Source organism: Muscardinus avellanarius, assembly GCF_963383645.1.
Source record: "Muscardinus avellanarius genome assembly, chromosome: 12".
NCBI classification, from domain to species: domain Eukaryota; kingdom Metazoa; phylum Chordata; class Mammalia; order Rodentia; family Gliridae; genus Muscardinus; species Muscardinus avellanarius.
The window spans coordinates 78,195,032-78,220,866 of record NC_137798.1 but is presented as its reverse complement, the minus strand read 5'-3'; the positions used below and the strand labels follow the sequence as shown (position 1 = coordinate 78,220,866).

At 50.6% G+C, this 25,835-nt stretch overlaps 1 protein-coding gene across 2 annotated transcripts; it reads left to right on the top strand.

The window, feature by feature from the left end:
- Positions 1–207: 207 nt before the first annotated feature.
- Positions 208–24,379, top strand: MIDEAS (mitotic deacetylase associated SANT domain protein; the record flags this gene model as incomplete). 2 transcript variants are annotated; one of them, XM_080708111.1, is made up of 12 exons in its annotated part: positions 208–1,638; positions 4,121–4,420; positions 9,807–10,152; positions 12,508–12,574; positions 13,077–13,219; positions 13,326–13,429; positions 14,113–14,188; positions 15,080–15,168; positions 20,337–20,486; positions 21,687–21,899; positions 23,736–23,932; positions 24,208–24,379. In XM_080708111.1, the coding sequence occupies 12 exons, from the start codon at positions 208–210 to the stop codon at positions 24,377–24,379; spliced, it is 3,288 nt and encodes a 1,095-aa protein (XP_080564237.1). The 2 variants fall into 2 exon arrangements, with proteins under 2 accessions (XP_080564237.1, XP_080564236.1); XM_080708110.1 differs by having other exon boundaries at positions 208–1,647.
- Positions 24,380–25,835: the final 1,456 nt, after the last annotated feature.

The window sequence follows — 25,835 nt, the reverse complement described above, 5'->3', positions numbered from 1 at the left end:
GGAAGAGTAGATGAGCTGGGCGCCTCTCCAGAAGAGAAAGGAGCTGCCAGTGTTGCCTGTCCCCGAGCCTGACCGCATCGCCCAGTGCCTTCTGCCTTGTGTTGCCTCTCCGGCCCCTGGCCTAGGACCGGCCTTCCAGTGGCACCTTCCCAGGGCATGGGCATCTGGTGAAGTAGGTTTCACTGCGAGGGCTCAGTTGGCTGCACCATGAACCTCCAGGCCCAGCCCAAGGCTCAGACCAAGCGGAAGCGTTGCCTCTTTGGGGACCAGGAGCCCGTTCCCAAGGAGCAGCCACCACCCCTGCAGACCCCACAGCAGTCCATCAGAGTGAAGGAGGAACAGTACGGGGGCCACGAGAGCCCAGCAGGGGCTGCCTCTACCTCCCAGCCCGTGGAGCTGCCCCCTCCCAACAGCCTGGCCCTGCTCAACTCGGTGGTGTATGGGGCTGATCGGCCCCCAGCAGCCATGTTGTCCCAGCAGGTGGGCTCAGTAAAGTGGCCCAACTCAGTGATGGCTCCAGGGCGGGGCCCGGAGCATGGAGGGGGTGGGGGCGTCAGTGACAGTGGCTGGCAGCAGCAGCCAGGCCAGCCTCCGCCCCACTCCACGTGGAACCGCCTGTCCCTCTACGGTGGACCCAAGGGGAGCCCTCACCCTGGCATGGGGGTTTCCACCTACTATAGCCACCCTGAGGCGCTGAAGCGGGAGAAAGTAGGGGGCCCGCAGCTGGACCGCTATGGAAACACAGTGCGGCCTGGGATGCCACCGAAGGTGCAGCTGGAGGTGGGGCGGCCCCAGGCGCCCCTGAACTCTTTCCACGCCGCCAAGAAACCCTCAAACCAGACACTGCCCCTGCAACCTTTCCAGCTGGCATTCGGCCACCAGGTGAACCGGCAGGTCTTCCGCCAGGGCCCGCCACCCCCAAACCCTGCTGCTGCCTTTCCGCCACAGAAGCAGCAGCCGCAGCAGCCGCAGCAGCCTCAGCAGGCCGCCCTGCCTCAGATGCAGCTCTTTGAGAACTTCTACCCCATGCAGCAGCCACCCGCTCAGCAGCCCCAGGACTTTGGCCTGGCGCAGGCTGGGCCACTGGGACAGCACCACCTGACTCACCACAGTATGGGCCCCTACCCCTTCCCCCCCAACCCTGACATGAACCCAGAACTGCGCAAGGCCCTGCTGCAGGAGGCAGCCTCACAGCCCATGCTACCTCAACCCCAGATCGCCTTCCCCCGCCGCTCCCGCCGCCTCTCAAAGGAGGGGATCCTGCCTCCCACCACCCTGGATGGGGCTGGCACCCAACCTGGGCAGGAGCCCACAGGCAATCTGTTCCTACATCACTGGCCCCTGCAGCCACCGCCACCCAGCTCCCTGGGGCAGCCCCACCCTGAAGCGCTGGGATTCCCACTGGAGCTGAGGGAGTCGCAGCTGCTGTCTGATGGGGAGAGACTGGCACCCAATGGTCGTGAGCGGGAGACTCCTGCCATGGGCAGCGAGGATGGCATGAGGCCAGGGGGCACAGGAGACTGTGGGCAGGTGCTACGAGGCGGGGTGATCCAGAGCACGAGGCGGAGACGCCGGGCATCCCAGGAGGCCAATCTGCTGACCCTGGCCCAGAAGGCGGTGGAGCTGGCCTCGCTGCAGAGTGCAAAGGTGAGCTGGGCGCTAGGGGCCGGGTCTGTCGGGGAGGGGATAGCAGGGGCACTAGGCCCACAAGGACACATTTTCAGTTCGTTGAAGGAAATGAAAGCACCTCCGCACGTAAAGGACCCCCTGCACAAGGCATCTGCACCTGACGGAAGCCGAGGTTTATACACACGGGTTGGGAGAGGACAGTGCCGGGCACTCTGCCCTTGTTAGCCTCTTCTAGGACCTGAGGATTGGAATAGGGAGAGGTGAGACCATTTCCAGATCCAGTTTGCTAAAAGACAAGAATGTGGTGGTGCTCACATAGTAATGGCATTTATCAAAGTGTAGTTGAACTGTAACTTAAAATAGGTTTGTTTTCTTGTATATAAATTATACCACAATAAAGTTGGTTTAGCCGGGTGTGGTGGCACACACTTGTAATCCCCGCCCTTGGGAGGCTGAGACAGGAGGATCGCATGGGTTCAAAGCCAGCCTCAGCTATTTAGTGAGGCTTTCAGCAACTTAGTGAGACCCTGTTTCCAAATAAACTATTTTAAAGAAAAGGTCTGGGAGTATAGCCCGGAGGTAGAAAGCCTCTGGGTTTCACCCCCAGTACCACCAAAACAAAACAAAACAAAACAAAAACAACAACAACAAAAAAATAAAGTTGGTTTAAGATCTGTAGAGAGAGCTGGGCATGATGGCGCACACTTGTAATCCCAGTGCTTGGGAGGCTGACAAAGAAGGATCACACAGGTTCGAAGCCAGCCTCAGCTACTTAGCGAGGCTCTCAGCAACTTAATGAGACCCTGTTTCCAAATAAAGTATAAAATAGGTCTGGGAATATAGCCCGGAGGTAGAAAAGCCCCTGGGTTCCACCCCCAGTATCCCTGCCCCAATAATATATATCCCAGTGTAGTGGTGCATGCCTGTAATCCCAGTACTCAGGAGGCTGAGACAAGAGGATCACAGGTTAGAGGCAAGCCTTAGCAATTTAGCTAGACCCTGTTTCAAAATAAAAAAAAATTTAAAAAAGGGCTGGGAATATGGCTTGACGGTAGAATACCCCTGAGTTCAGTCCTCGGTACCCACCACCAAGAGAAAAAACTGTAAACATATTAAGATTTGTTATGTTACAGTAATAATAGGGAGGATGGATGGACAGAATTTGAGCACCTGTGTTGTGCCTGGAGTTTTGTTTTGTTTGTACCGGATAAAAAATGATTTATCATCAACCAATGAAACACCGTCAAACACCAATGAAAAAGGTGTTGTTACTCTCCTGTTTCCTACCTGGAGAAGCGGAGCCTCAAGTGGGATTTCCCAAGGTTACATAGCTAGAATGGAAGGCGAGTGTGTTTGCCCTTCATTCACTAGAAGCCTCAGCTGCCAGTGCCTTTGGGGTCAGGCTGATGTAGGGAGGCTGCAGAATTTGCCTGTGCTTAGGGCAACCAGACTTCCTAGCCGACTGCCCATGAGGAAATGGATGCAAAGTCTATCCCTTGCTGAGAACAGTGGTACATATCTACCATCCCAGCTCTTTGGGAGACCGAGGCAGGAGATTGCAAATTTGAGGCCAGCCTGGACAACTCAGTGAGACCCCATCGCCGGGCGTGGTGGCACACACTTGTAATCCCAGCATTCGGGAGGCTGAGACCGGAGGATCGCGGTTTACGGACAGCCTCAGCTACCTTAGTGAGGCCCTCTGCAAGTCAGTGAGACCTGATTTCAAAATAAAGAATAAAAATAAATAGGGCAGGGGGTGTAGCTTGAAGGTCAAATGCCTCTGGGTTCTATCCCCAAACCCGCAAAAAAAAAAAAAAAAAAAAAAAAAAGGATGGAAGGGGTTGGATACAGCTTACTGCTAGTACAGTGTCCTTGGTTTTAATCCCCTGTACTGCAAAAAAACCACAACAGTAACAAAAACCCAAAAGAACCTCGCTGCAGGTTCGTTTCTTACTTTCTTTTGCAGAGATTAAAAAAAACATATATTTAGACACAATCATGTGCCACACAGTGTGCAGGCCAAATAAAGTACATCTTTGCTGGGTGTGGTGGCACACGCTTGTAATCCCCACACTTGGGAGGTGGAGACAGGAGGATTGTGCAGGTTCGAAGCCAGCCTCTCTGGCTTAAGAGACCCTGTTTCCAAATAAAATATAAAAAATAGGTCTGGGAGTGTAGCCTGGAGGTAGAAGGGTTCCATCCCCAGTACCACCAAAAACAAACAAACAAACAAACAAAAAAATCTTTAAGCTACTTATTGCCCAAGAAGCTGTATGGGGCCCCTGCTGCAGGCCAGGATGACAGGACCTGGCAGAAGGGAGATTTATTACAGAGTCGTTAGAATGTGGTGGGAGAAGAGGTGCTCAGGGAAAAGCCAGGTTGTCAAAGCCAAACCAAACCAGTGGAGCCATTGTGAGTGTTCAAGTCCCTGGATCAGCAGATCGTGAGTCCTGCCAAGTCTTACTTCTATCCCAACTCCCCTCTTTTCCAGGATGCCAATGGCTCTGAGGAGAAGCGGAAAAGTGTATTGGCCTCAACCGCCAAGTGTGGGGTGGAGTTCTCTGAGCCTTCCTTAGCTGCCAAGCGACCCCGGGAAGACGCCGGGATGGTACCCCTCATCATCCCCGTATCTGTGCCTGTGCGGACTGTGGACCCGACCGAGGTGGCCCAAGCTGGAGGTGTTGATGAGGACGGGAGGGGGCCTGAGCAGAACCCCATGGAGCACAAGCCATCAGTCATCGTCACCCGCAGGCGGTCCACACGCATCCCTGGGATGGATGTTCCAGCTCAGGTATGAGAGGCCGCTCCCGTCCCCTCCTGAGCTGGAGTGCCGTTGTGCCGGGACTCTGTGGGAAGCAGCATTAGAGGGGCTTCTAGAGATGTATGGAGACACTGTTTTTATTTTCCAAACCAAACTTCTGGACAGTGTCCATACAGGGAATGGGATAGTTTTATATTTGAAATTGAGACTGCCTGGGAAAATACGAGGTTGTATGAATTTCTTTTGATTCAGATCAGAAAAAAAAAAATTTCAGTACTAGAGATTGAACCCAGGGGCATTCTACCTCTGACTATACTCCCGGCCTTTTTTTTTTTTTTTTTTTTTTTTGGTAGTATGGGGAAAGAACCAGGGGCATTGTACCTCTAAGTTATACCCCTAGCCTTATTTTTTCGTTTTTTCATTTCTGAAACAGAGTCTCACTGAGTTGCAGAGGGCCTCAGTAGCTGAGGCTGTCTGCAAACCGTGATCCTCAGGTCTCTGCCTCCCAAATGCTGGGATTACAAGCGTGCGCCACCACACCCGGCCTCCCAGGCCTATTTTTTCTTTCTTTTGAAGCAGGGTCTCACTAAGCTGCGGAGGGCCTCACTAAGTAGCTGAGGCTGGCCACGAATCTGTGATCCTCCTGTCTCAACCACCCAAGTATTGGGATGACAAGTGTGCACCACCACACCTGGTTAGATCAACAAATTTTGACTGGTCCCTCATGTGGCTCAAGACCCCGTGTGTTAGATGTGAAGATGTTTGCTTATTCTGTCAGTACTGACATATTTTGAAATCTCCCACTAAAATTGAGGCTTGGTTTATTCTTTTGCTTTTGTCATTTTATATATATATATATAATTTTTTTTTTTTTTTGGCAGTGGGGATTGAACCCAGAGGCATTCATCTCTGAGCTACACCCCTCTTTTTTTTTTTTTTTTTTTTTTCGATGGTGCTGGGGATTGAACCCAGGGGCATTCTACCTCTGAGCTATATCCCCAGTCCTAATTTTTTTTTCTTTATTTTGAAACAGGGTCTCACTAAGTTGCAGAGGGCCTCACTAAGTAGCTGAGGCTGTCTGCGAACCTCAGTCCTCCTGTCTCAGCCTCCCAAGGATGTGCCACCATGCCCAGATATTTTATTTATTTATTTATTTATTTATTTATTTATTTATTTATTTTTGTAGTACTGAGTGTGGAACCCAGGGGCTTTTCTACCTCTGGGCTATACTCCCAGACCTATTTTTATACTTTATTTGGAAACAGGGTCTCACTAAGTTGCTGAGAGCCTCACTAAGTAGCTGAGACTGGCTTTGAACCTGTGCGATCCTCCTGTCTCAGCCTCCCAAGTGCTGGGATTACAAACGTGCGCCACCACGCCCATCTCCTTTTTATTTATTTTTTGAAGAATCTTGCTAAGTTGAGGGGCTTGCTAAGTTACTGAGGCTGTCGTTGAACCTGTGATCCTCCTGACTTAGCCTCTCAAGTGCTGAGATTACAGGAGTGTACCACCATGCCTCACTGTTTTACATATTTTGACCCAATGTTATTAGAACTGGCTTAGAAACTTTATCATTATGAAAGTCTTCTGATATTTAGCTTCTTTTTGGTTAGTGTGTAGAATATGTATTTTTCTATTTTTTTTTCCTTGTGTGTTTTTGGTATTGGAGGTTGAAACCAGGGACTTTGTACCTCTAGGCTACACCTCCAGCCCTTTTTATTTTTTTATTTTGAAACAAAGTCTCACTAAATTACTAAGGCTGACCTCCAACCTATGGTCTTCCTGTCTCAGCCTCCCAAGTACTAGGATTACAGGTGTATACCACCATACACCCAGGTTTGCTCCTTCCTTCCTGGAATTGAACCCAGTGGTATTTTATCTCTGAGCCACATCCTCAGCGCTATTTTATTTATTTATTTATTTATTTATTTATTTATTTATTTTTTTAATTTATTTTTGCGGGGCTGAACCTCAGGGGCATTCGACCTCCAAGCTAGCCCTATTTTTTCTTCTTTTTTTCTTCTTTTTCTCCTCCTCCTCCTCCTCCACTCCCTCCTCCCCTCCCCCTCCTCCTCCCCCGCCTCCTCTTCCTCCTCCTCCTCCTCCTCCTCCTCCTCCTTCTTTTTCTTTTTTTGGTGGAACTAGGGTTCCTGGAAACCCTTCTACTTCCGGGCTACACTCCCAGACCTATTTTGTATTTTTATTTGGAAACAGGGTCTCTTAAGCCATCAAAGCTGGCTTCAAACCTGCGCGATCCTCCTGTCTCCACCTCCCAAGTGCAGGGATTACAAGCGTGCGCCACCACGCCCAGCTATTCTTTTTATTTTTGAAGCTGGGTCTCACTAAGTTGTGAGAGACCTCACTAAGTAGCTGAGGCTGTCCGCGAACTGCGATCCTCCTGTCTGAGCCTCCTGAATGCTGGAATTACAAGCGTCTACCACCATGCCTGGCACTATTCTATTTTTTATTTTGAAACAGAGTCTTGCTAAGTTGCCACATCTGGCCTCGAACCTGCAATCCTCCTTTCTGTGCCTCCCAGGCACTAGGATCACAGGTGTGCACCACCACACCTGGCTTTACTGCTAGCTTTCTGTTGATCCCATCCTGCCTTTCCTGTGCTGTGTTCCTCCACACCAGCCCTACGTGGGATTGATCAGGGTTGTTAATCAGTTTCAGTCTCCAGTACTGCAAAAAATAAAAGTTCCGCTCAGTGTCTTAGCTTCTTGGTTGCCTCTTCCAGTAAGGTCACCCATCTGTAGGGAAAAGGCAGCTCCAGTGCCAGGTTCACCGTTCCAGCCTTTTGTTTCCTGGACCTTGGCTTTTTAATTCTTTGCCAATGTATTTGTTCTCTGATACTTTCAGGGATATGTTTTCTACATTGAGTTCAGATTTTCTACATTGAATTCAGATTTTCTGGTTATTCTCACCTGCACAGTCGACCTGCATGCCCATCCTCAGTAACGGGGGCAAGATTATCATGAGATAATTAATCCAAAGTTATCTGTTCCCTGGAGTATTGTTTTGTGGTTAGGGAGAAATTTGTGGTAGGAGCTGGAGCCCGAGGCAGAGAGTGGTCAAGGAGGTGTCTGAGCAGCTCAGTGTCCCCAGTTCAACGATCAGAAAATGGGTCCAGAAAAGGCAAGAGACTCATCATATCAGTCTGTTTTTTATTACCATAATGAAAAACCTGAGGCAGGCTGACTTATAAAGAGCAGAGGTTTATTTTGGCACCTGGTTCTGAAGGTACAAGGTCCAGGGCCCTTATCTGCTGATGGCCTTCTTGCTGGCAGAACCCCAGGGTAAAATGCAGAGCATCACATGACAAGAGATAGCGAGCACATCTGTCTGTCTGTATGTTTGCTCTCTGTCCCCCTTATAAAGCCACTCAATTGTGGGGGCCTGTTTAATGACTCTAACTAAAATGAGTCACTTTTTAAAGGCTTTATCTCTAACCATCACACTATACATTTCTACCCTCTTTCTTTTTCTTTTATCTTTTTTCTTTTTTGGCACTGGAGATTGAACCCAGGGGCATTCTACCTCCAAGCTACACCCCTGCCCCAATTTTTAAATTTATTTTCAAACAGGGTCTAAGTTGCAGAGAGTCTCACTACTCACTAAGTAGCTAAGGCTGGCTATGAACCTGTGATCCTCCTATTACCCAAGTCCTGGAGTATAAGCACGTACCATTACACCCGAATAATATTTCAATTTGTATCTGAGTACATAAATGTGGTCTTTTTTTATTTTTGGTGGTACTGGGGTTCCTGGAAGCCCTTCTACCTCTGGGCTACACTCAACGACCTATTTTTTATATTTTTATTTGGAAACAGGGTCTCTTAAGCCAGCGAGGCTGACTTCGAACCTGCGCAATCCTCCTGTCTCCGCCTCCCAAGCGTGGGGATTACAAGTGTGCGCCACCATGCCCGGCTAAATTTGGTCTTTTGTTTGTTTGTTTGTTCTTTTTCTTTTGAACATCATCTTACTACTATTATCACACCTAACAAATATTCAAATATTTTTTTTCAAATATTCAGAATAGTTTAAATCTCTGATTATAAAGCTAAAAAGAGTTACAGGTAGCTGAGTGTATGCTGATTTCTTGTCTCATAAGTTTGGGGGCCTTTGGCTCTTCTGCATTTTTTTTTTTTCCGTGCAATCATATTCAACTAAGGGCAGAAGAATGAACGTTTTTCATTTCATCCTATCTGTAGAAGGGAAAAGAAGGCACGTGTGGGTAAAATTCATGGCCAGTGCCTCAGAGGAGGTGAGAACCCTCTGCTGAAAGGTGTTATAGGAGCTGGAGCTTTGCACTGGGGGAGCTAGCTGTCCCCAGGCCCACTCGGCCAGTGAGGCCATCTTTGCTGTTGTACTGTGTACCTAGAGAGAGGACCTGGGCATTGCTCACAGAAGGAGGGCTCTGTACTCTGTTCCAGGAAGGACCTCTGTTTATAGTCCTACTTTCTGTTCCATATGAGGCATACCATGCAGGGAAAACTGAGATCTAGGAGGGCTAATCTTTGACAGCATGAGTGGGCTAGCCTCTGATAACGTTTCTAATACTCAGAACAAAGTTCTGCGGGGACAGGAGTTCTCCTCTCACGTTTTGTCCCATTCCCAGTTTGGCTCTTGGCACACAACAGGGGCTTATATTGAATGCAGGCGCTGGAGCTCTAAACAGTGATATCAGTGATATTTATTTAGTAGTTACTCTGTGTCAGGCATTGTTTAAGTTGACTTCTATATATTAGCTCATTTAGCACATAGACATTTAGATTTAGATGCACACACAGATTGTGTAATTTTAAGTGGCAAATAACAGTGATAGAGCCCAGTCTGAGCAGTCCAGTGTCACAGCCTGGGCTCTGTTGCTATACTCTCCTGCCCTATCACATTCTGTACAGGGGTTAGGAACTCTGCTCTGGGGGCCAAAGCCAGAACTGAGAACGTTTTAGGTAACAGACTGCTATTGGCCAACAAAGCCTAGAAGTTGACACTGAGCAAGGTGAGGTGGTGCACACCTATAATCCTTATACTTGAGAAGCTGAGACAGGAGGATTGCAGGTTCAAGGACAGCCTCAGACCCTCAGCAACTTAGTGAGACCTGGTTTCAAAATAAAAACTACAGAGGGCTGGGGGTGTAACTTGGATGTAGAATGCCCTTGGGTTCAATCTCCTGTCCCCTCCCCCCCAAAAAAACCCCAAAAAACTCTGTGACCCTTTCAAGAAAACATTTGCCACCTTCTGCCCTTGGGGAGACAGTGAGAACGACTTTTGTACCTGCCCCCTTTCAGGCTTTCTTCGGGGGTGTGATGGGCAGGCAGTTCCCAAGGTGAGACTAGCAGGCTGTGGTGAAGCCTTCAGTTTCTCTGGGACACAGGAAGCTGAGCTGTCTTTGTTCTGTTTCCTTCTCCAGGCCGAGGAACTAAATATCAAGTTGGAGGGGGAGCCTTCTGTACGGAAACCAAAGCAGCGGCCTCGGCCCGAGCCCCTCATCATCCCTACCAAGGCGGGCACATTCATCGCCCCTCCCGTCTACTCCAACATCACCCCGTACCAGAGCCACCTGCGCTCTCCTGTCCGCCTAGCTGACCACCCCTCTGAGCGGAGCTTTGAGCTGCCCCCCTACACGCCGCCCCCAATCCTCAGCCCTGTGCGGGAAGGCTCTGGCCTCTACTTCAATGCCATCATATCAACCAGTAGCATCCCAGCCCCTCCTCCCATCACGCCAAAGAGTGCCCATCGCACCCTGCTCCGGTCTAGTGAGTGAACCCCTTAAGTCCCCCATTGGTGGCCATGGCGAGGGGAATGTGGAGGCCAGGGTACCCGGGAGGGAGGCAGCTCAGCTTCTGGGGCTGCTGAGGACTGAGCTGGAGCCTGTGGGAGAAGGGACTCTTTCCTCTGAGAGAGAAGTTGATCCTGTTATAAGAGTAGGCAGGCAAGGTAGGGGAGTGGGTAAGCCCCACTGCTTACGTTCAGATCCCAATTCCAGTGTTTACTGTTGCATTTCCTCATGAAAGCCATTTGAACTTCATAGACTTCAGTTTCCTTGGTATTAAGATGGGGGTTAATAGAACTTGGTTGAGCCAGGTATAATCTCAGTACTTGGGAGTCTGAGGGGATGGCAGGTTTGAGACCAGCTTTGGCAACTTCGCAAGACCCTGTTTGAAATAAAAAGTGAAGTTGGGCTGGGGGTATAGCGCAGAGGTGGCGTGCCCTTAGGTTCAGTTCCCAGTGCCACCAGAAAAACAAAGGACTTGGTTGATGACGCAATTGCCCATATTCAGATATTTTGGGATCCACAGAGAACAGTTTCCTATGGTCCGTCCTAATAGCTGTCTCCTAGGGTTGTGGTGAGGATCAGATGCACTAGCATGTGTAAAGCCCTTAACATCATGTCTGTTTATCACGTATGTTTGTAATACCGTGTGGCAGATCTGTTCTCCTGCACCTTTTGAAATAATCATTTTAGCCCAGAACAGACATTTTGGAAATGTGTGACTGGTCTGGGTAGGGTATGGCTGAAAAATGTTACGGTTTCACAGAGGGATCCATTTCCTCACACACCCCCCCAAAAAAAAAGGAAGAAGAAGAAGAAAAAAAAAGATAATCCCATCCCCTAGGGATATAGGAGTAAATGGAAATAGCACATTGTGTTTTCATCCAGTTAACCTATGACCGGGACGCATCCCGGCGTAGCTCTTTGGTGCCCCCTGGTGTCTACGGCAGAAACCGTTTGCCCCGCACTGGCCCACTTCCGGCCCCCTTGCTTCTTTGGGGAGCTTTTCTCCCTGGCTGAGTTGTGCAGGAAGTCACAGTAGAGAACAGACTGGCAGCTAAGAAGAGGTCAGTGTGTCCATGAGTTTTTAACCAAACAATAGGATATAAAGCCTTGAGCCAGGTCCAGTGAGGGCCTCAAGAATGTCTGAGACACCCTGGTCTCTTCTAGAGGGAGTTACAGGGTCATCAGTTGACAAAAAGCCTGGGAGGCAGAAAGGCAGCAGCCAGGGAGTGAAGCTGGCACTGAACTCAGGTCTGCAGAGGCTTGGGATGGTGAGGAGAGCCTTAGGGAGGGGGTGTGGCCACATCTGAGTGCAACTCTGGAGGGGGAGGGGCAGGGAGTACCTGGGGGGGTGTGAGGGGGACTGTGCAGGGAATGAGGGGTCACAAGCTTGCTCTCTGCTAGGATGAAGGGTGCAGGAGTGGGGTGGGGGCTGGTGGGCAGGATAGATGGAAGGGAAGCTGCCTTGAATATAGAGCTGAGGATTTCTTGCTTTCTCTCGTGTTGCAGAATGGAGTGAGCAGAGAGGTTTTCTTGTTTTGTTCTGGAGCAAGGGTGTGTCTTGATCATGCAAAGCCTCTAGATTGACTTGGGAGAAACAGAAGCAGAAAATCCAGAGAGGAAGTAGGAGATAATTACAAAACAGTGACTCCCTTTACCACCTCTCTTCTATGCCAGAGTTTTAGCCTTTTTACTAGAAAACCATAGTTTCATGTTGAAGTTGCTTCTGTAGTGTAGGAGCACCAGGAGCAGGAACTCGGCGTGGGTAGCACTGCCAGTAGTGTAATGGTGATAGCTAATGTTTACTGAGTGCCTGGCTCTGTGCATTATTGTATTCAATCTTCAGCTTAACTCTAGGAGATAGACGTAGCCCCTTTTTAGCTGGGCATGGTGATGCACACTTGTGATTTCATACTTGGAAGGCTGAGACAGGAGGATCACTTGTTCATGGCCAGCCTCAGCTACTTACTGAGGCCCTTGGCAACTTGGTGAGACCCTGTTTCAAAATAAAGAATAAAAAACAGGGCTGGAGGTGTAGCTTAGAGGTAGAATATCCCTGGGTTCAATCTCCAGTGCCACCAAAAAAAAAAAAAAAAAAAAAGAAGGGAAAGAAAGAAAAGAAAGCTTGCTCTTTTTGCAGTTATGAAAATGGAGGCCCCCAGCTATTTAGCAAAGGACCCATAGTCATCACGGTTAATAGGCTGCAGAGCCAGGACTCAGGGTGCCCGGGTTCCAGGTAAACCAGGAGTCACTGCTGTGACTCTTGTGCAGGGCAGCCTCCCAGGGTTGGGAGTACTTTGCTCCTGTTCTTACCATCCTGCTCTTTGTCCCATAGACAGCGCTGAAGTCACCCCGCCCGTGCTCTCTGTGATGGGGGAGGCTACCCCAGTGAGCATCGAGCCGTAAGTGCAGCCTGCCTTGGGCCGGTGGTGTGAGGGTGGCCGGTGGGCCCAGTGCGTGCATCTGGGCGCGGGGAGGAGGGGCTGCTGTGGGCCTGCAGAGGGCCAGGTGTAATATGGCCAAAGCTTCCGAGGGTCTTCCAAGGGTCTCTCTGGCTTCGGTAGTCAGTCCTGGGCTCTGTGGTCCTCACCCTGCTTCTGTGTGGAAGTTGCAGAGAAAGGACCAACTCAGGTAGAATTTGTCTCAGGACAGCTGGATTGGGGTGCAAGAGACTCTCTGTGATCTGCCAACATAGAACAGCCCCTCCCCTTTTCAGCATCCAGGCCTTGCCGTTCTGGTCGTAGAAGGTGCCAGACTGTCCTCAGTCTCCCAGAAGCCAAATTCCCAGCACCTAGACTATGCCTTGCTGCACTCTCCTCTGCCTTCTTCCCATCTCCAGGGAGAAAGCCAGCTTTCCCATCCCAAGAGGTGAGGCCTCACTCCCTGCCATTTCCACACCTGCAGGCGGATCAACGTGGGCACCCGGTTCCAAGCGGAAATCCCCTTGATGCGGGACCGTGCCCTGGCAGCTGCAGACCCCCACAAGGCTGACCTGGTGTGGCAGCCATGGCAAGACCTAGAGAGCAGCCGGGAGAAGCAGAGGCAAGGTGAGGAGGGCCCCGGGAACAGCGGGCAAGGGCAGATGGGGGTAGATGGCAGGCCGGGCCCAGACCTGAACGGGACCTCTCTCCTCCCACGCTTCTGTGAATCCAGTGGAAGACCTGCTGACAGCTGCCTGCTCCAGCATTTTCCCTGGCGCCGGCACCAACCAGGAGCTGGCCTTGCACTGTCTGCATGAGTCCAGGGGAGACATCCTGGTAAGACAGCACCACCCCTCAGGGAGGGCGGCATGGCCTGCTGGCCTTCTGATTGGAGGCGGTAGGAGGGTGTGACCAAGGATGGGGATGAGGGAGGTCCGCTCAAGGCAACTCTAGTTCCAGTTCTCAGGTTTTGGTGTGTAGGGTTCTCTTGTTCATCCTAGTTCCTGACTGTAGGTCAGTGGGTCTCCACTGTCAGCTGAGACTGTTCCTGAGGGCCTTCTCGGTCCATGCTCTGGCTTTGGGGGCCACGGTTTCCTCAAGAGGACCTAGGGAGCTCGGCGAGGTGGAGGTGGTGCACGCTTGTAATCCCAGCATTGGGGAGGCTGAGACAGGAGGATCGTGGTTCAAGGACAGCCTCAGCTGCTTAGTGAGGCCCTTTGCAACTCAGTGAGACCCTGTTTCAAAATAAAGAATAAAAAATAGGGCTGGGGTGTGGATCAGAGGTAGAATGTCCCTGAGTTCCATCCCCAGTACTGCAAAAAAAAAAAAGGACCCTCAGCAGCCCACCTCCCAAGATTGGGCCATCATCCAAGAACTCTCATCCACTGGCAGTTAAGGGGGGAAGAGTAAGTGCCCACTCTGCGGGCTGCAGGAGAACCTCTGCATCTTTGCCTGGGCCTAGGATGCTCACTTTGCCCCTAGGCCAGCACCAGGTGACTCTCCCCTTGCCTCCACTCCAGGAGACACTGAATAAGCTGCTATTGAAGAAGCCCCTGCGGCCCTACAACCACCCGCTGGCAACTTATCACTACACAGGTGGGCCTGGCTGGGGTGGGAATGAGGCCAAAGCTTCCAAGGTCTCCAGCATCGGTGGGCCCTGTTCAGTGTGGGCCACAGCCCTGTGGAGGGTGGGCTTGGGGGGACCAGTCAAGAACCAGAGCAAGGGAACTGATACCAAAGCTACCAAAGCCAGGATAGCTCTCCAGGGGCTTCTTGTGCCCTAGAGGGGAAGAGTGAGGGGGATGGGAGCCCATCCCAGCAAAAGAGCCCAAGTTACAGGTACAAGGAGCAGGAACCGCAGGCGTGGTGGTGCATGCCTGTAACCCCAGTGCCTGGGAGGCTGAGACAGAAGGATCGCAGGCTTGAGGTCAGCCTCAGCAACTTGTGAGACCCCGTTTCAAAGGATAAAAAAGGCTGGAGGTATAGCTCTGAGGTAGAATGTCCCTGGTTTTAATCTCATTACATAGATAAGTAAATAGACAGATAAACTGATTGGTTTTTAAAAATGGCCACAGGTACCTGTAACTTACAGGGCCCTTGGATTGCAAATCTCATTCTGGGCATTGTCCTTTAAGAGGAGCAGTTGACAAGTCATGTAACCCTGGCAGCCACTGTTACTGATCCTGAGTGTGCTGCTGTGTCTGGTCCTGCTCAGAGCTGTGCCTGCCTCAGGCGAGCACCAAGCCTTCCTCTGCCTTAGTCATCATCTAGTCCTCACCACACCTGAGAAGGGGGCTCTAATGTCCCATTTCACAAGTAAAGGGAGTGAGGCTCCTGGCAACGAGTGAGTGGCCAGCAGGACATGGAGCCAGTGCTGGGTGCCTGCAGGGCCCGGGTATGATGACTGCACACCTTCCAGTTGGTTAGATGGCCCCACAGTGCTTAGGTGCTGTCTGCCTCCTGACCTGGCCCCTCTTCACCCTTCAGGCTCTGACCAGTGGAAGATGGCTGAGAGGAAGCTGTTCAACAAGGGCATTGCCATCTATAAGAAGGATTTCTTCCTGGTGCAGAAGCTGGTGAGCTGGGGCTCCATGCGGGTCAAGCGAGGGCTGGGAGCCACCTGCATGACTTTGGGACACCCTCCACCTGTGGTCACTAACCATGCCCTTTTAAAAAAAGCACTCAGATCAGCTGGGCATAGTAGTGTACCCCTGTAATCCCATTACTTGGGAGGCAGAGACAGGAGATATCACAGGTTCAAGAACAGTCTCAGCAAGTAGTGAGACTCTCATCAGCCTAGGAAGACCTTGTTTAAAAAAAAAAAAATAGGGCGCCGGACATGGTGGCGCACGCTTGTAATCCCCGCGCTTGGGAGGCTGAGATGAGGATCGCGGAGGTTCGAAGCCAGCTTCAGCTGGCTTAAGAGACCCTGTTTCCAAATAAAATATAAAATAGGTCTGAGAGTGTAGCCTGGAGGTAAAAGGCCCCTGGGTTCCATCTCCAGTACTACCACACACACACACACACACACACACACACACACACACACACACACACACAATAGGGCTGAGGTGTAGCTAAAGGTAAAATGCCACTGGGTTTAATCCCCAGCAGCTCCCCTCACCAAAAATAAATAAATAAATGAATGAATAAATGGCTAGAGATAGAGCTTGGAGATAGAATGCTTCTGAGTTCAGTCAGTTGCCAGTAAACACACACACACACACACACACACACACACACCACCACCACCACCACCACCACCACCACCACCACCACCACCAGTCAGATCTGTATCTGGGTGGGGGTTGGGGGTGGGAGGGTACATGCCTGTAATCCTAGTACTTGGGAGGCTGATATAGGAGTATCACAAGTTTGAGGCAAACTTCAGCAATTTAGTGAGACCCTGTTTCAAAATTAATAATATTTGGCCAGAGCCGGGCGTGGTGGCACATGTTTGTAATCCCAGCGTTTGGAGGCTGAACAGGAGGATTGTAGTTCATGGCCAGCCTCAGCTACTTAGTGAGGCCCTTTACAACTCAGTGAGACCTTGTTTCAAAATGAAGAGTAAAATATTGGGCTGAGGGTGTAGCTCAGAGGTAGAATGCCCCTGGGTTCCATCCCCAGTCCCCCCCCCCCCCCCACACACACACAAAAGTAAAGCGATACACCAGGGAAATGGAAGCTGGGGAAAGAGGGACAGAGAGGAGGGGATCGGGGCAGAGCAGGGACGGGGTTCCCAAGAACAAAGTACCGCAAAAATTATAACAATTATAATAATAATGATAGGCCAGGCATGGTGGTGCATGTCTGTAATCTCAGTGCTTGAGAGGCTGAGACAGGAAGGGTAAAGGTTGGAGGACAGCCTCAGCAGCTTAGTGAGACTCGCAGCAACCTAGTGAAGACCCTGTTTCAAAACAAAAAATAAAAAGGGCTGGGAGTGTGGCTTGGAGGCAGAATGCCCCAGGTTTCAATCCCCAACAACAACAACAATAATAACAAAAAAAGCAGTTAGATCAGTGGCGTAATATTGAGACAATTTTTTAAACACTACAAGAGAGAGAGATTTTGCCTTTTCCCCCTGTGGGTTTTAATGCCCCTTCCTGTACCTTAGAGTGCTATGGTCATGCTCCGGGGTCTCAGTCTGGAGGGGGCCTGACATTAAACTTAAATGGAGAGAGGACAGCGCCTATAATCCCAGTACTTGAGAGGCTGAGACAGGAGGAACAGTTCGAGGCCTGATCCTGGCAACATAGCAAGACACCAGTTCAAAATAAAAAAGGGCTGCGGGGATTGTAGGTCAGTGGCAGAGTGCTTCTGGGTTTAATCCCCAGTGCCGCACGCACATCTGAGGAGGAGAGGGGGGAGAGGAGATGGGAATGAGGGCCGCCGGCACAGTGAGATGTTCCTAAGGAAATATGGCTACTCTACCATGAGGCAAACTGAGCCAGCAAGTACTTCTGGGGCTGACCTGGGCACCTCTGTCTACTTTCTGACTTGGGCTTTCTTCTAGTAACTCAGCTGACCAAGCCTGGCTTTCCTAGATTATCTTGTCCATATTCTTCTGGAAGAGTAGAGTGCTTTGCTAATGCAAGGAGTCCTGTCTCACAGATGGGGGTCGTGGGGGGAACGAGCTTCTGAGAATGCAGTGCTCCTGGACTAGCAGATGGTGTCAGGACAGGCCCTGGGGCTTGGCCAGAGTGCTGATCAATTCTACGAGGGCCTCGTTCAGAGGACAGTAATGTGCTGTGTTTTAGTAACACTCTGTTCCCTGATTGGGCAATATTTCTGGGAAGAACATGGCCTGTGAATCCAATGCTTAATGAAAAGAGCGGAGCAGTGACCAGCCACACCAGTGATCAGAGAGAAGCGACAGGAAAAGTGCAAATGGTCCACTTGATGAACGTGTGGCTTGGCTATCTGTGAGAAAAGCATGTCCGCTTCATCTCCAGGCATGGAGGACCCTCGCTGACCTGGACAGGAGCTCTGGACAGGAGCTCTTAGCCTATGGTGGCCTCAGAGAAAACAGTAGTCCAAACGCCCAACTCACTGGCCAAATAGATTTATCCTCAAAGGGGAGGCCTAGAATTTCAGAGGTAAAGAGGTCTCTAGAGATTATTTAGTCTCACTCTATTATTTACAGGTGAAAAAACTGGAATTAGAAAAGGGAGTGACTTGCCTAGGGTCACACTGCCATTTGATGGCAGAGGTAGGAGGAAGACGTGGGCTTTCTGTTTCCTCTCTGGGAATTCCTTCTGTTGGTTTCCCTCTCGTCCAGCCCCACATAGGACAGTGGCATTTCTTTACCTCTCTTGTTAGCCGCCGCTCCCTGGAGCAGAACGAAACTGTTTACCTGCACTGGTGAAGAGGGTCTTTGTTGCAAGAATGGGATTGGCTTTGGATGTGGGGGGTGCCTGGACTTTTCCCTTAATTCTGTTTGTTTGTTTGTTTGTTTGTTTGTTTGTTTGTTTAGTGGTACTAGGGATGGAACCAAGGGCCTCTATACCTCCGGGCTATACTCCCAGACCTATTTTTTATATTTTATTTGGAAACAGGGTCTCACTAAGTTGCTGAGATCCTCACTAAGTAGCCGAGGCTGGCTTTAAACCTGCAGGATCCTCCTGTCTCAGCCTCCCAAGTACTGGGATTACACGCATGCGCCACCATGCCCGGCTAAGTTTTTTTTTTAATGCTATACCTGGGATGGAACCCAGGAGCACTCTATCTCCCAGCCCTGTTTTTCACTCTTTAATTTGAAACAGGATCTCATTAAGTTGTGGAGAGTCTTACTAAGTTGCTGAAGTTGGCCACACACCGCAATCCTCCTGTCTTATCTTCCCAAGTACTGAGATTGTAAGTGTGCACCACCATGCCCAGGTCCTTAACTTTTTTTTAGTTTGAAAAATGTCAGGCATACAGGAAAATGGAAAGAACAGTACAATAAATACCCATTAAACCCCTCACTTAGATTTATCGATAGTTAACATTTGTGCCATTTGCTTTCTCTCCTTTTCTGTATGTGTGTGTGTGTGTGTATATATATATATATATATATATATATATATATATATATATATATATATATATATACACACTGACCTAAAGGAAACAGAGAGAAACTTGCCTCAGTTATTGAGTTGGGTGTTTTACTGTCAGGTCAAAAGCTAACATCGCTGAAGGACACAGCCCCGGGAACTGAGGAGCAGTACGTGGTCTGTTCCCAGGTGCCAAGCGGCCATCAGAGCTGCTGAATCGATGTTCATAAGCCTGGTTATTTGGTCAGCAAAGCCATTCATCTGCTTTTCAATGGTATTGCCCTTGCGGTGGGTGTCTGCATGAAAAATTGACAAGTTAGTGCATTGTACAATAACCCAGATACAGCTTTACCCTTACACACATAACTATCTTCTCTTCCTTTTTCTATTTTAACTAATCATTAAAAGTAAGTTATAAACTGAGTGTGATGGCGCATTCTCGTAATCCCAGTACTTGAGAGGCTAAGACAGGAGGATAGGAGGTTTGTGGCCAGCCTTAGCAACTTAGTGTGGCTTCCTCAACTTACTGAGACCCTGTTTCAAATTAAAAGAATATGGGCATGTAGCTCAGAGGTAGAATAAAAATAAAAAGGGGATGTAGCTCAGAGGTAGAATGCCCCTGGTACCATCCCAGTACCACACACACACAAACACAAAAAGTAAGTTAGAAGCCTGTGGCCAGGTGGGGCACCTATGATCCCAGCGACTTAGGAGGCCAAGACAGGAGGATCTCAAGTTGTAGGCCAGCCTGGGCAGTGTAGAGACTCTGTCTCAAAAAAACAAAAACAAACAAAAAACCCAGACAAACAAGGTCAGCGGGTATAGCTCAGTGAGTACCCTGGATTCAGTTCCCAGTAAAAAAATGTAAGTTCTAGATATCCTATCACATGACTCAATAGGTTTCAGTATATATCTCCTAAAAAAAAAAAAAAAAGATTATTTTTCAATACAACCATTGTATCATGAGCCAGATGTGATGGTGCATGTTTATAATCCCAGTACTTGGGAGACTGCCTCAGATACACAGCCAGCCCCAGCAATTTAGTGAGATCTTTCAAAATAAAAAATAAAATTGGGCTGGAAGTGTAGCTTGAAGGTAGAATGCCCCTGGGTTCAATCCCCAGTACACACACACACACACACACACACACACACACACACCATTGTATCATAAACACTCCCAAGAAATTTAAATGGACACAATGATGTTCTCTTCTATTTTTTATTTTTTTATTTTTTATTTTTTGGTACTAGATATTGAACCTAGGGGCATTCTACTTAAGCTCCACCCCAGCCCCTTTTTAGTATTTTATTTTGAAACAGGGTCTAAGTTGCTGTGGCTGGCCTCAAACCTGCAATCCTTCTGTCTCAGCCTTCCAAATACTGGGATTATAGGCGTGCACCACTGTGCCTAGCTACAATGATCCTTTCTTAATATGCAAGCCACAGTCATGTCTCCCCGGTGGTTCCAGTGTTGTTCTTTATGGCTTTCATTATTTATTGAAGATAGTTCTGAAACATTGGTTAAATTGCATTGGGCAGGGGTTTGTTGTTGACTGGACACTAGAGAAATGCTAGTTGCTGGATTTCCCGGGTTTAGTTTTTGGCCTAAGGTTGAGAGGGATGTGCGAGTGGGAGAGAGGCCAGGTTCTCCCCAGGCAGGTGAGCCAGACCAGCAGGCTCTGATCTCTGTTTTGGCTTCACACCAGATCCAGACCAAGACTGTGGCCCAGTGCGTGGAGTTCTACTACACCTACAAGAAGCAGGTGAAGATCGGCCGCAACGGGGCTCTCACCTTCGGGGACGTGGATACCAGTGATGAGAAGTCAGCCCAGGAAGAAGTTGAAGTGGACATTAAGGTGACTCCTTTCCCAAACTCTGCTGCCTAAGGCCTGGCTGGGTCTAGGGCCAGAGCTGAACTGGGAGCCTGAGGCCAACCCCCCAGGAGACTTGAGGAAGGCAGAGGAAAGCAGGATTCCTGACTGCTCCAGGAGCTGATGCCCCAGGCCTTCGACCTTTGGGTTTTCTTGTCTAGACTGCTGGGGTCTTAATAAAACATGGTATCGATCCCCAACACTGGAGAATTTTTCCAGTGTTTATGCTAGTACCTACTTACTGTTTCCTCATGCAGACTTCTGTCAGTGTTCCCCAGATGCAGTCATTCCTACATTACCTTTATGATTTCTGCTGGGTTTGCATCCTACTATGGGCCACCATTACTATTTTGGTCATGTCCACATGCCCCTTATGCTATGACGTAATATTTTCTTTGACTCAACTAATTTTTTGCTCAAATAAAAGGGAAGCTTTATATCAAAATCATAAATAGAAAACCAGTATCGTTTCCCATAAATAGAAGATATTGGTAAAACTAAATAGATGTAAAAGCCAAACACTATTATGGAATTCTATCAAGGTGCAGTGTCACCTCCCAGGGTGTTTGAGACTGAAACCTGACCTGTCATTGTTAGGAGAAGATCAGGTCTAGAGAAGTGTAACACACATTAACACCAACTCTGAGTCTTTGTTCTTGACCTAACCAGGAGAATTCATAGGGGAATGTTATTCAATTCTGTGTCTATGTATCCACCAAACATCATCTCAGTTATAAAAGTTTCTGCTTGGTGACTTGGGTTCTGAGCTAGGGAGTGGTTTGGTCCCCATTTTTGCAGATGGAAAGGGAGTAGAGATACAGAAAGTGTTACAAAGGTAGTTTGCAACTGTAGCTCAAGGCTCCTGCCTGGCTCCCAAGACCACCCTGTGTGAAGATGTGTCTTCTGAGAATCTCTCCAGGAGGTCAGGTGCATTATGGGTGTTGGCACGCTTCCTCCCTGCTCCTGGCTCAATCTGAAGTACTCAGGCTTAGCCTGAGACCTCCCAGGGCTCAAGACTTCTGTCCCCAGGAACACCAGCCACAAAAGGGCTATTAGCCTGCAACAGAGTCCTAGTACAGGAAACTGCGCTGCCAGGCCACAGGACCAGAAGGGGCTCCGGAGCCCTGGCTGGGTCAGCCCAGTGCATTGTGGCAGTGTGACTCAGCTCTTTCTTGTCCTCCATAGACTTCCCAGAAGTTCCCAAGGGTGCCTCCTCCCAGAAGAGAGTCCCCGAGTGAAGAGAGGCTGGAGCCCAAGAGGGAGGTGAAGGAGCCCAGGAAGGAGGGGGAGGAAGAGGTGCCAGAAATCCAGGAGAAGGGGGAGCAGGAAGAGGGGCGAGAGCGCAGCCGGCGGGCGGCTGCTGTCAAAGCCACGCAGACACTACAGGCCAATGAGGCGGTAAGTGTGGCCTCCACCTCTGCTCCCTCCTGAGCCCAGGGCCAGGAGGGCTGGAGCCAGGCCTGTGGTGGGGAGGAGGGCAGAGCCGGGGCACGGTGGATCCTTGTCATCATGTTAGTGCATGAAGTGTTTTATGCTGTTGACTCCTTTAACCCCCATGACCCTGTGGGGCCGGGGCTGTCATCAGTCCTGATGTACAGATAAGGAATTGAGGTCCAAGATTGCACGGCCACTGGGCAGCCTGACTCCAGTCTGCTACTTATTTTATACTATACTCTTTCTATATCTTAGATTCAAAGCAAAAGGCTTTGTGAAAACCCAGTAGGTGTGTAGGACACTGGGGAAGAACGATGAGCCGGGCTCAAGCCCAGTTCCCCTCAGCTGCTTCCTTAAGAGGAATGCCTGAAACGAAGCCGAGCCCACAGGGATAAGTCATGCCGCCGCCGCACCTGTGTTCTCTGCAGAGTGCTTTCTTTTCCACTGTCTCATTAACTCCTCACAACAACCCCCATACAGGCCAGGCGTAATCCCCGCGCTTGGGAGGCTGAGACAGGAGGATCGCACAGGTTCTAAGCCAGCCTCAGCTACTCAGTGAGGCTCTCAGCAACTTAGTGAGACCCTATTTCCAAACAAAAAACATGAAATAGGGAGTGTAGCCCAGAGGTAGAAAGCCCCTGGATTCCATCCCCAGTACTACCAAAAAAATAAAAATAAAAACCCCATAAAGTGTTGATCTGCACTCTGCAGATGAGGGGGAATGGGATTCAGAGCTGCCATGGGACTTGGCCCGAGGTTGCACCCCAGGTTCTTGGACTCCTAGTGTGGTGCTCTGCCCACCACATCACTGGCCAGGAAGCAAGGCACACAATCAGAGCTGCCTTGTCAGGGCAAGCTCTCCCAAGAAGGGGGAGGGCTGGGGATTTGTACCCTTGTGTTTGCAGAGCACCCATAAGCAAAGCAGAGCTATTTGCTCCCTTCTCAGCCTGGCTGCTCCCACCCCAGGAGCTGTGCTCTGCACCCGTGCTGTTGAGTTCTGCTGACTTGGTGACTCGGGGCACATGCAGTCACTTCTAATGGCTATGTGAGGGCTCCCACCCCAGGCTGGGGGTGGCAGCCCCTCCAGGACCGCACCAGGAGCCCTCACACCTGTTCAGCATTTGACATGCCTCAGCTTCAGCTATCAAACTGCACGTCTGTCTCTTCCATTAGCCTGGGAGCCCTCTGAGTGCAAGGGCTCCTGTCTGTCATCCGCTGGGTCCCCAGCACCTGGCACATCATGTGCCTGACTCTTTTATGACATAAAGGCCCAGTGAACTAAATGACAGGGAACATGAGCACATGTGTCATTAATTAGATATCAAGCACCCCATCAGAAGCATCCAGAGCCGGGCCTGGTGGTGCATGCTTGTAATCCCAGCATTTGGGAGGATGAGACAGGAGGATCGTGGTTTGAGGACAGCCTCAGCTACGTAGTGAGGCCCTTTGCAACTCAGCGAGACCCTGTTTCAAAATAAAGAATAAAAATACAGGGCTGAGGGTGTTGCTCAGAGGGAGAATGCCCCTAGGTTCCATCCCCATTACAGCCAAAAAAAAAAAAAAAAAAGCATCGAGAATCCCACAGCAACTAGGGCTGCCCACTGAATTACTGTGCCAGCAGCTTTGTAAGCATTAGAGGGACAGCTGACCCCAGACGCTGAGGCCTTCAGAGGCAGCAGAGAGGGCCCTGTCACTGGAAGGACTCTAGGTGACCATTTGGCAGCAGTGCCTGAACTTTAAGGGCCCTCTGTTCCCTGTACCTCCCAGAATCGCTCAACCCTCCGTGTTGATTCTCTCCAGGCCAATGACATCCTCATCCTGCGGAGCCACGAGTCCAACGCCCCTGGACCTGCAGGCGGCCAGGCCTCTGAGAAGCCCAAAGAGGGGCCAGGGAAGTCACGGAGGGCACTCTCTTTTGCGGAGAAGAAGAAAAAAACAGAGACATTTAATAAGACCCAGAATCAGGAGAACACGTTCCCTTGTAAAAAATGTGGCAGGTAAGATGGCCACCGCTATCCCTGCCCGTGGGGACCTAGTAGGGTGGTGAGCAGAGGGGCACTGTGCAGAAGTCCTGTGCTGGGTGGGGGCGGGGGAGTCAGCTCGTCTTCTGATTGGCTCAGTGGGTTTCCAGGGCTCTGATGTCAGCGGGCAGCTTTCCCTGGGAGGGGCGGGGGAGCCACCCTGGCAGGTGCTGAGTGCAGACGTGGTCTGGGTGAGGTCTGGGCGGCAGGGGCGAGCCAGCTGCCTACTTGAGCCCCTCTGGCCCCTGCAGGGTGTTTTACAAGGTGAAAAGCCGCAGCGCGCACATGAAGAGCCACGCAGAGCAGGAGAAGAAGGCAGCAGCGCTGAGGCAGAAGGAGAAGGAGGCAGCGGCTGCAGCTGCCGCAGCCACCCAGCACCAGCAGACGCTGCGGGAGGAGAGTGGCGCAGGCGAGAAGGGCTGAGCCCACCGCAGGGCCCCCTCTCCTGGGGCTCAACGGCCTCCTGCGCCCTCCAGCCTCAGGAGAGAACAAGGAGCGGGCCCCATGGACGTTTCTCAGCCAAACCAATAAGACAGTGAAATAAATGGCTCTTTATTTATAAAGGCCTCCGGAGCAGTGTTAAGGGCTGCAGGATCCAGTTCTCTTTGCATTTGGTCTGTCAGAAGTTGTCCTGCTTTCCTGGGAGCAGCTCCGCAGCTCCTCAGGACTCCGATCTCTGCAGCCTGTCTGCTGCCTCGCGGGCTCATCCCTCCTCTTTGCCTTCCCCTTCTCCTCGGTCTCCAGGAAGCCACCATGGCGAGCCAAGCACAAGCTGACCCCTCCGTTGCAGCATTATCTCCAAGCCCCATAAAAAGGGACTCCCTTGGAGGGAGCGCGGTGGCCTGGCGCCTGCTATCCCTGCACAGCAGTGCCTGGGCCTGAGCTGCTCCAGCAACCCTGTCTTCAGGCGACCTCTTTCTGAGAGCCAAGCTGATGACAGGTCCTGTCCATTTGCTGCTTGTTAGCAGCCCTGCTGGGTCAGAACATTTTCTCAAACACTTGGGGAGGAGGCTGGTGTTCAGTCCCTGCACTCAGCCTGCAGCAGGGAAGGGCAGGGGAGAGTATGGAGACGGGGAGCTGCGGGCTGGGCCTGAGGGAGCTCTGACAAGCCTGTCTCCTCCTGCTTCCCACCTTTCTGCCAAATACCTTTGGGCCTTGGAGGCTGCTAAGGGAGCTTAGCCTCAAGCAGGTCCTGGAGAGGCCCCGCCTGCTCCTCGGTGCCAGCTCCCTGCTCGCCTCTGCCCTGCCCACAGCACCTACCACCTAACCCCATCACTGACACCCAGTGTTGGTGTTCACAGCCCAGCCCCCAGTCCTTTACGCTGGAGATTCCTGGGTCCTTCCCTGGGAGGGGGGGTCCCCTTACTAGATTGGACAGGAGCCTTCATTCCTTGGCTTGTGTCAGTTGGGAGCTACTTATTTATTCTTAATATTTAATTTTTGACATCCTCTCAGGGACCAGGGGCCTCCTGCTTTTCAGAGGCCCAAGTGCATTTATCCCCAAACATGGCACCTTCTCGACCTCCCCTCCCCCACCCTCCAGTTCCTACGGTTTTAGGGTCCCTTGCCTTGTTGTTCTGGAAACTCTTGCTGGTAGGAATGAGAGGAGCACGGATGCGGGTGGGCAGGTGGAGGAGTCCCTAAGCTCAGGCGGGGCCCAGCGGGAGCGAGGGGTAGCAGAGCTGTTTTCCTTGCTGACCCTCTGTGCTTTTCAGTTGCCTGAGGGAGCTAGGAGGAGGCCAGAAGTTTTTGTTTTGTTTGTCAGACCTGGTTTCTGGCTTGAAGAAGCCATATTTGGTGTGGAATCATGGAAGAGAAAGGGTCAGAAGGTTCTGGAGGCCCCTACACTATGCCCATAGAGGGCCTGAGTCATCTTTTC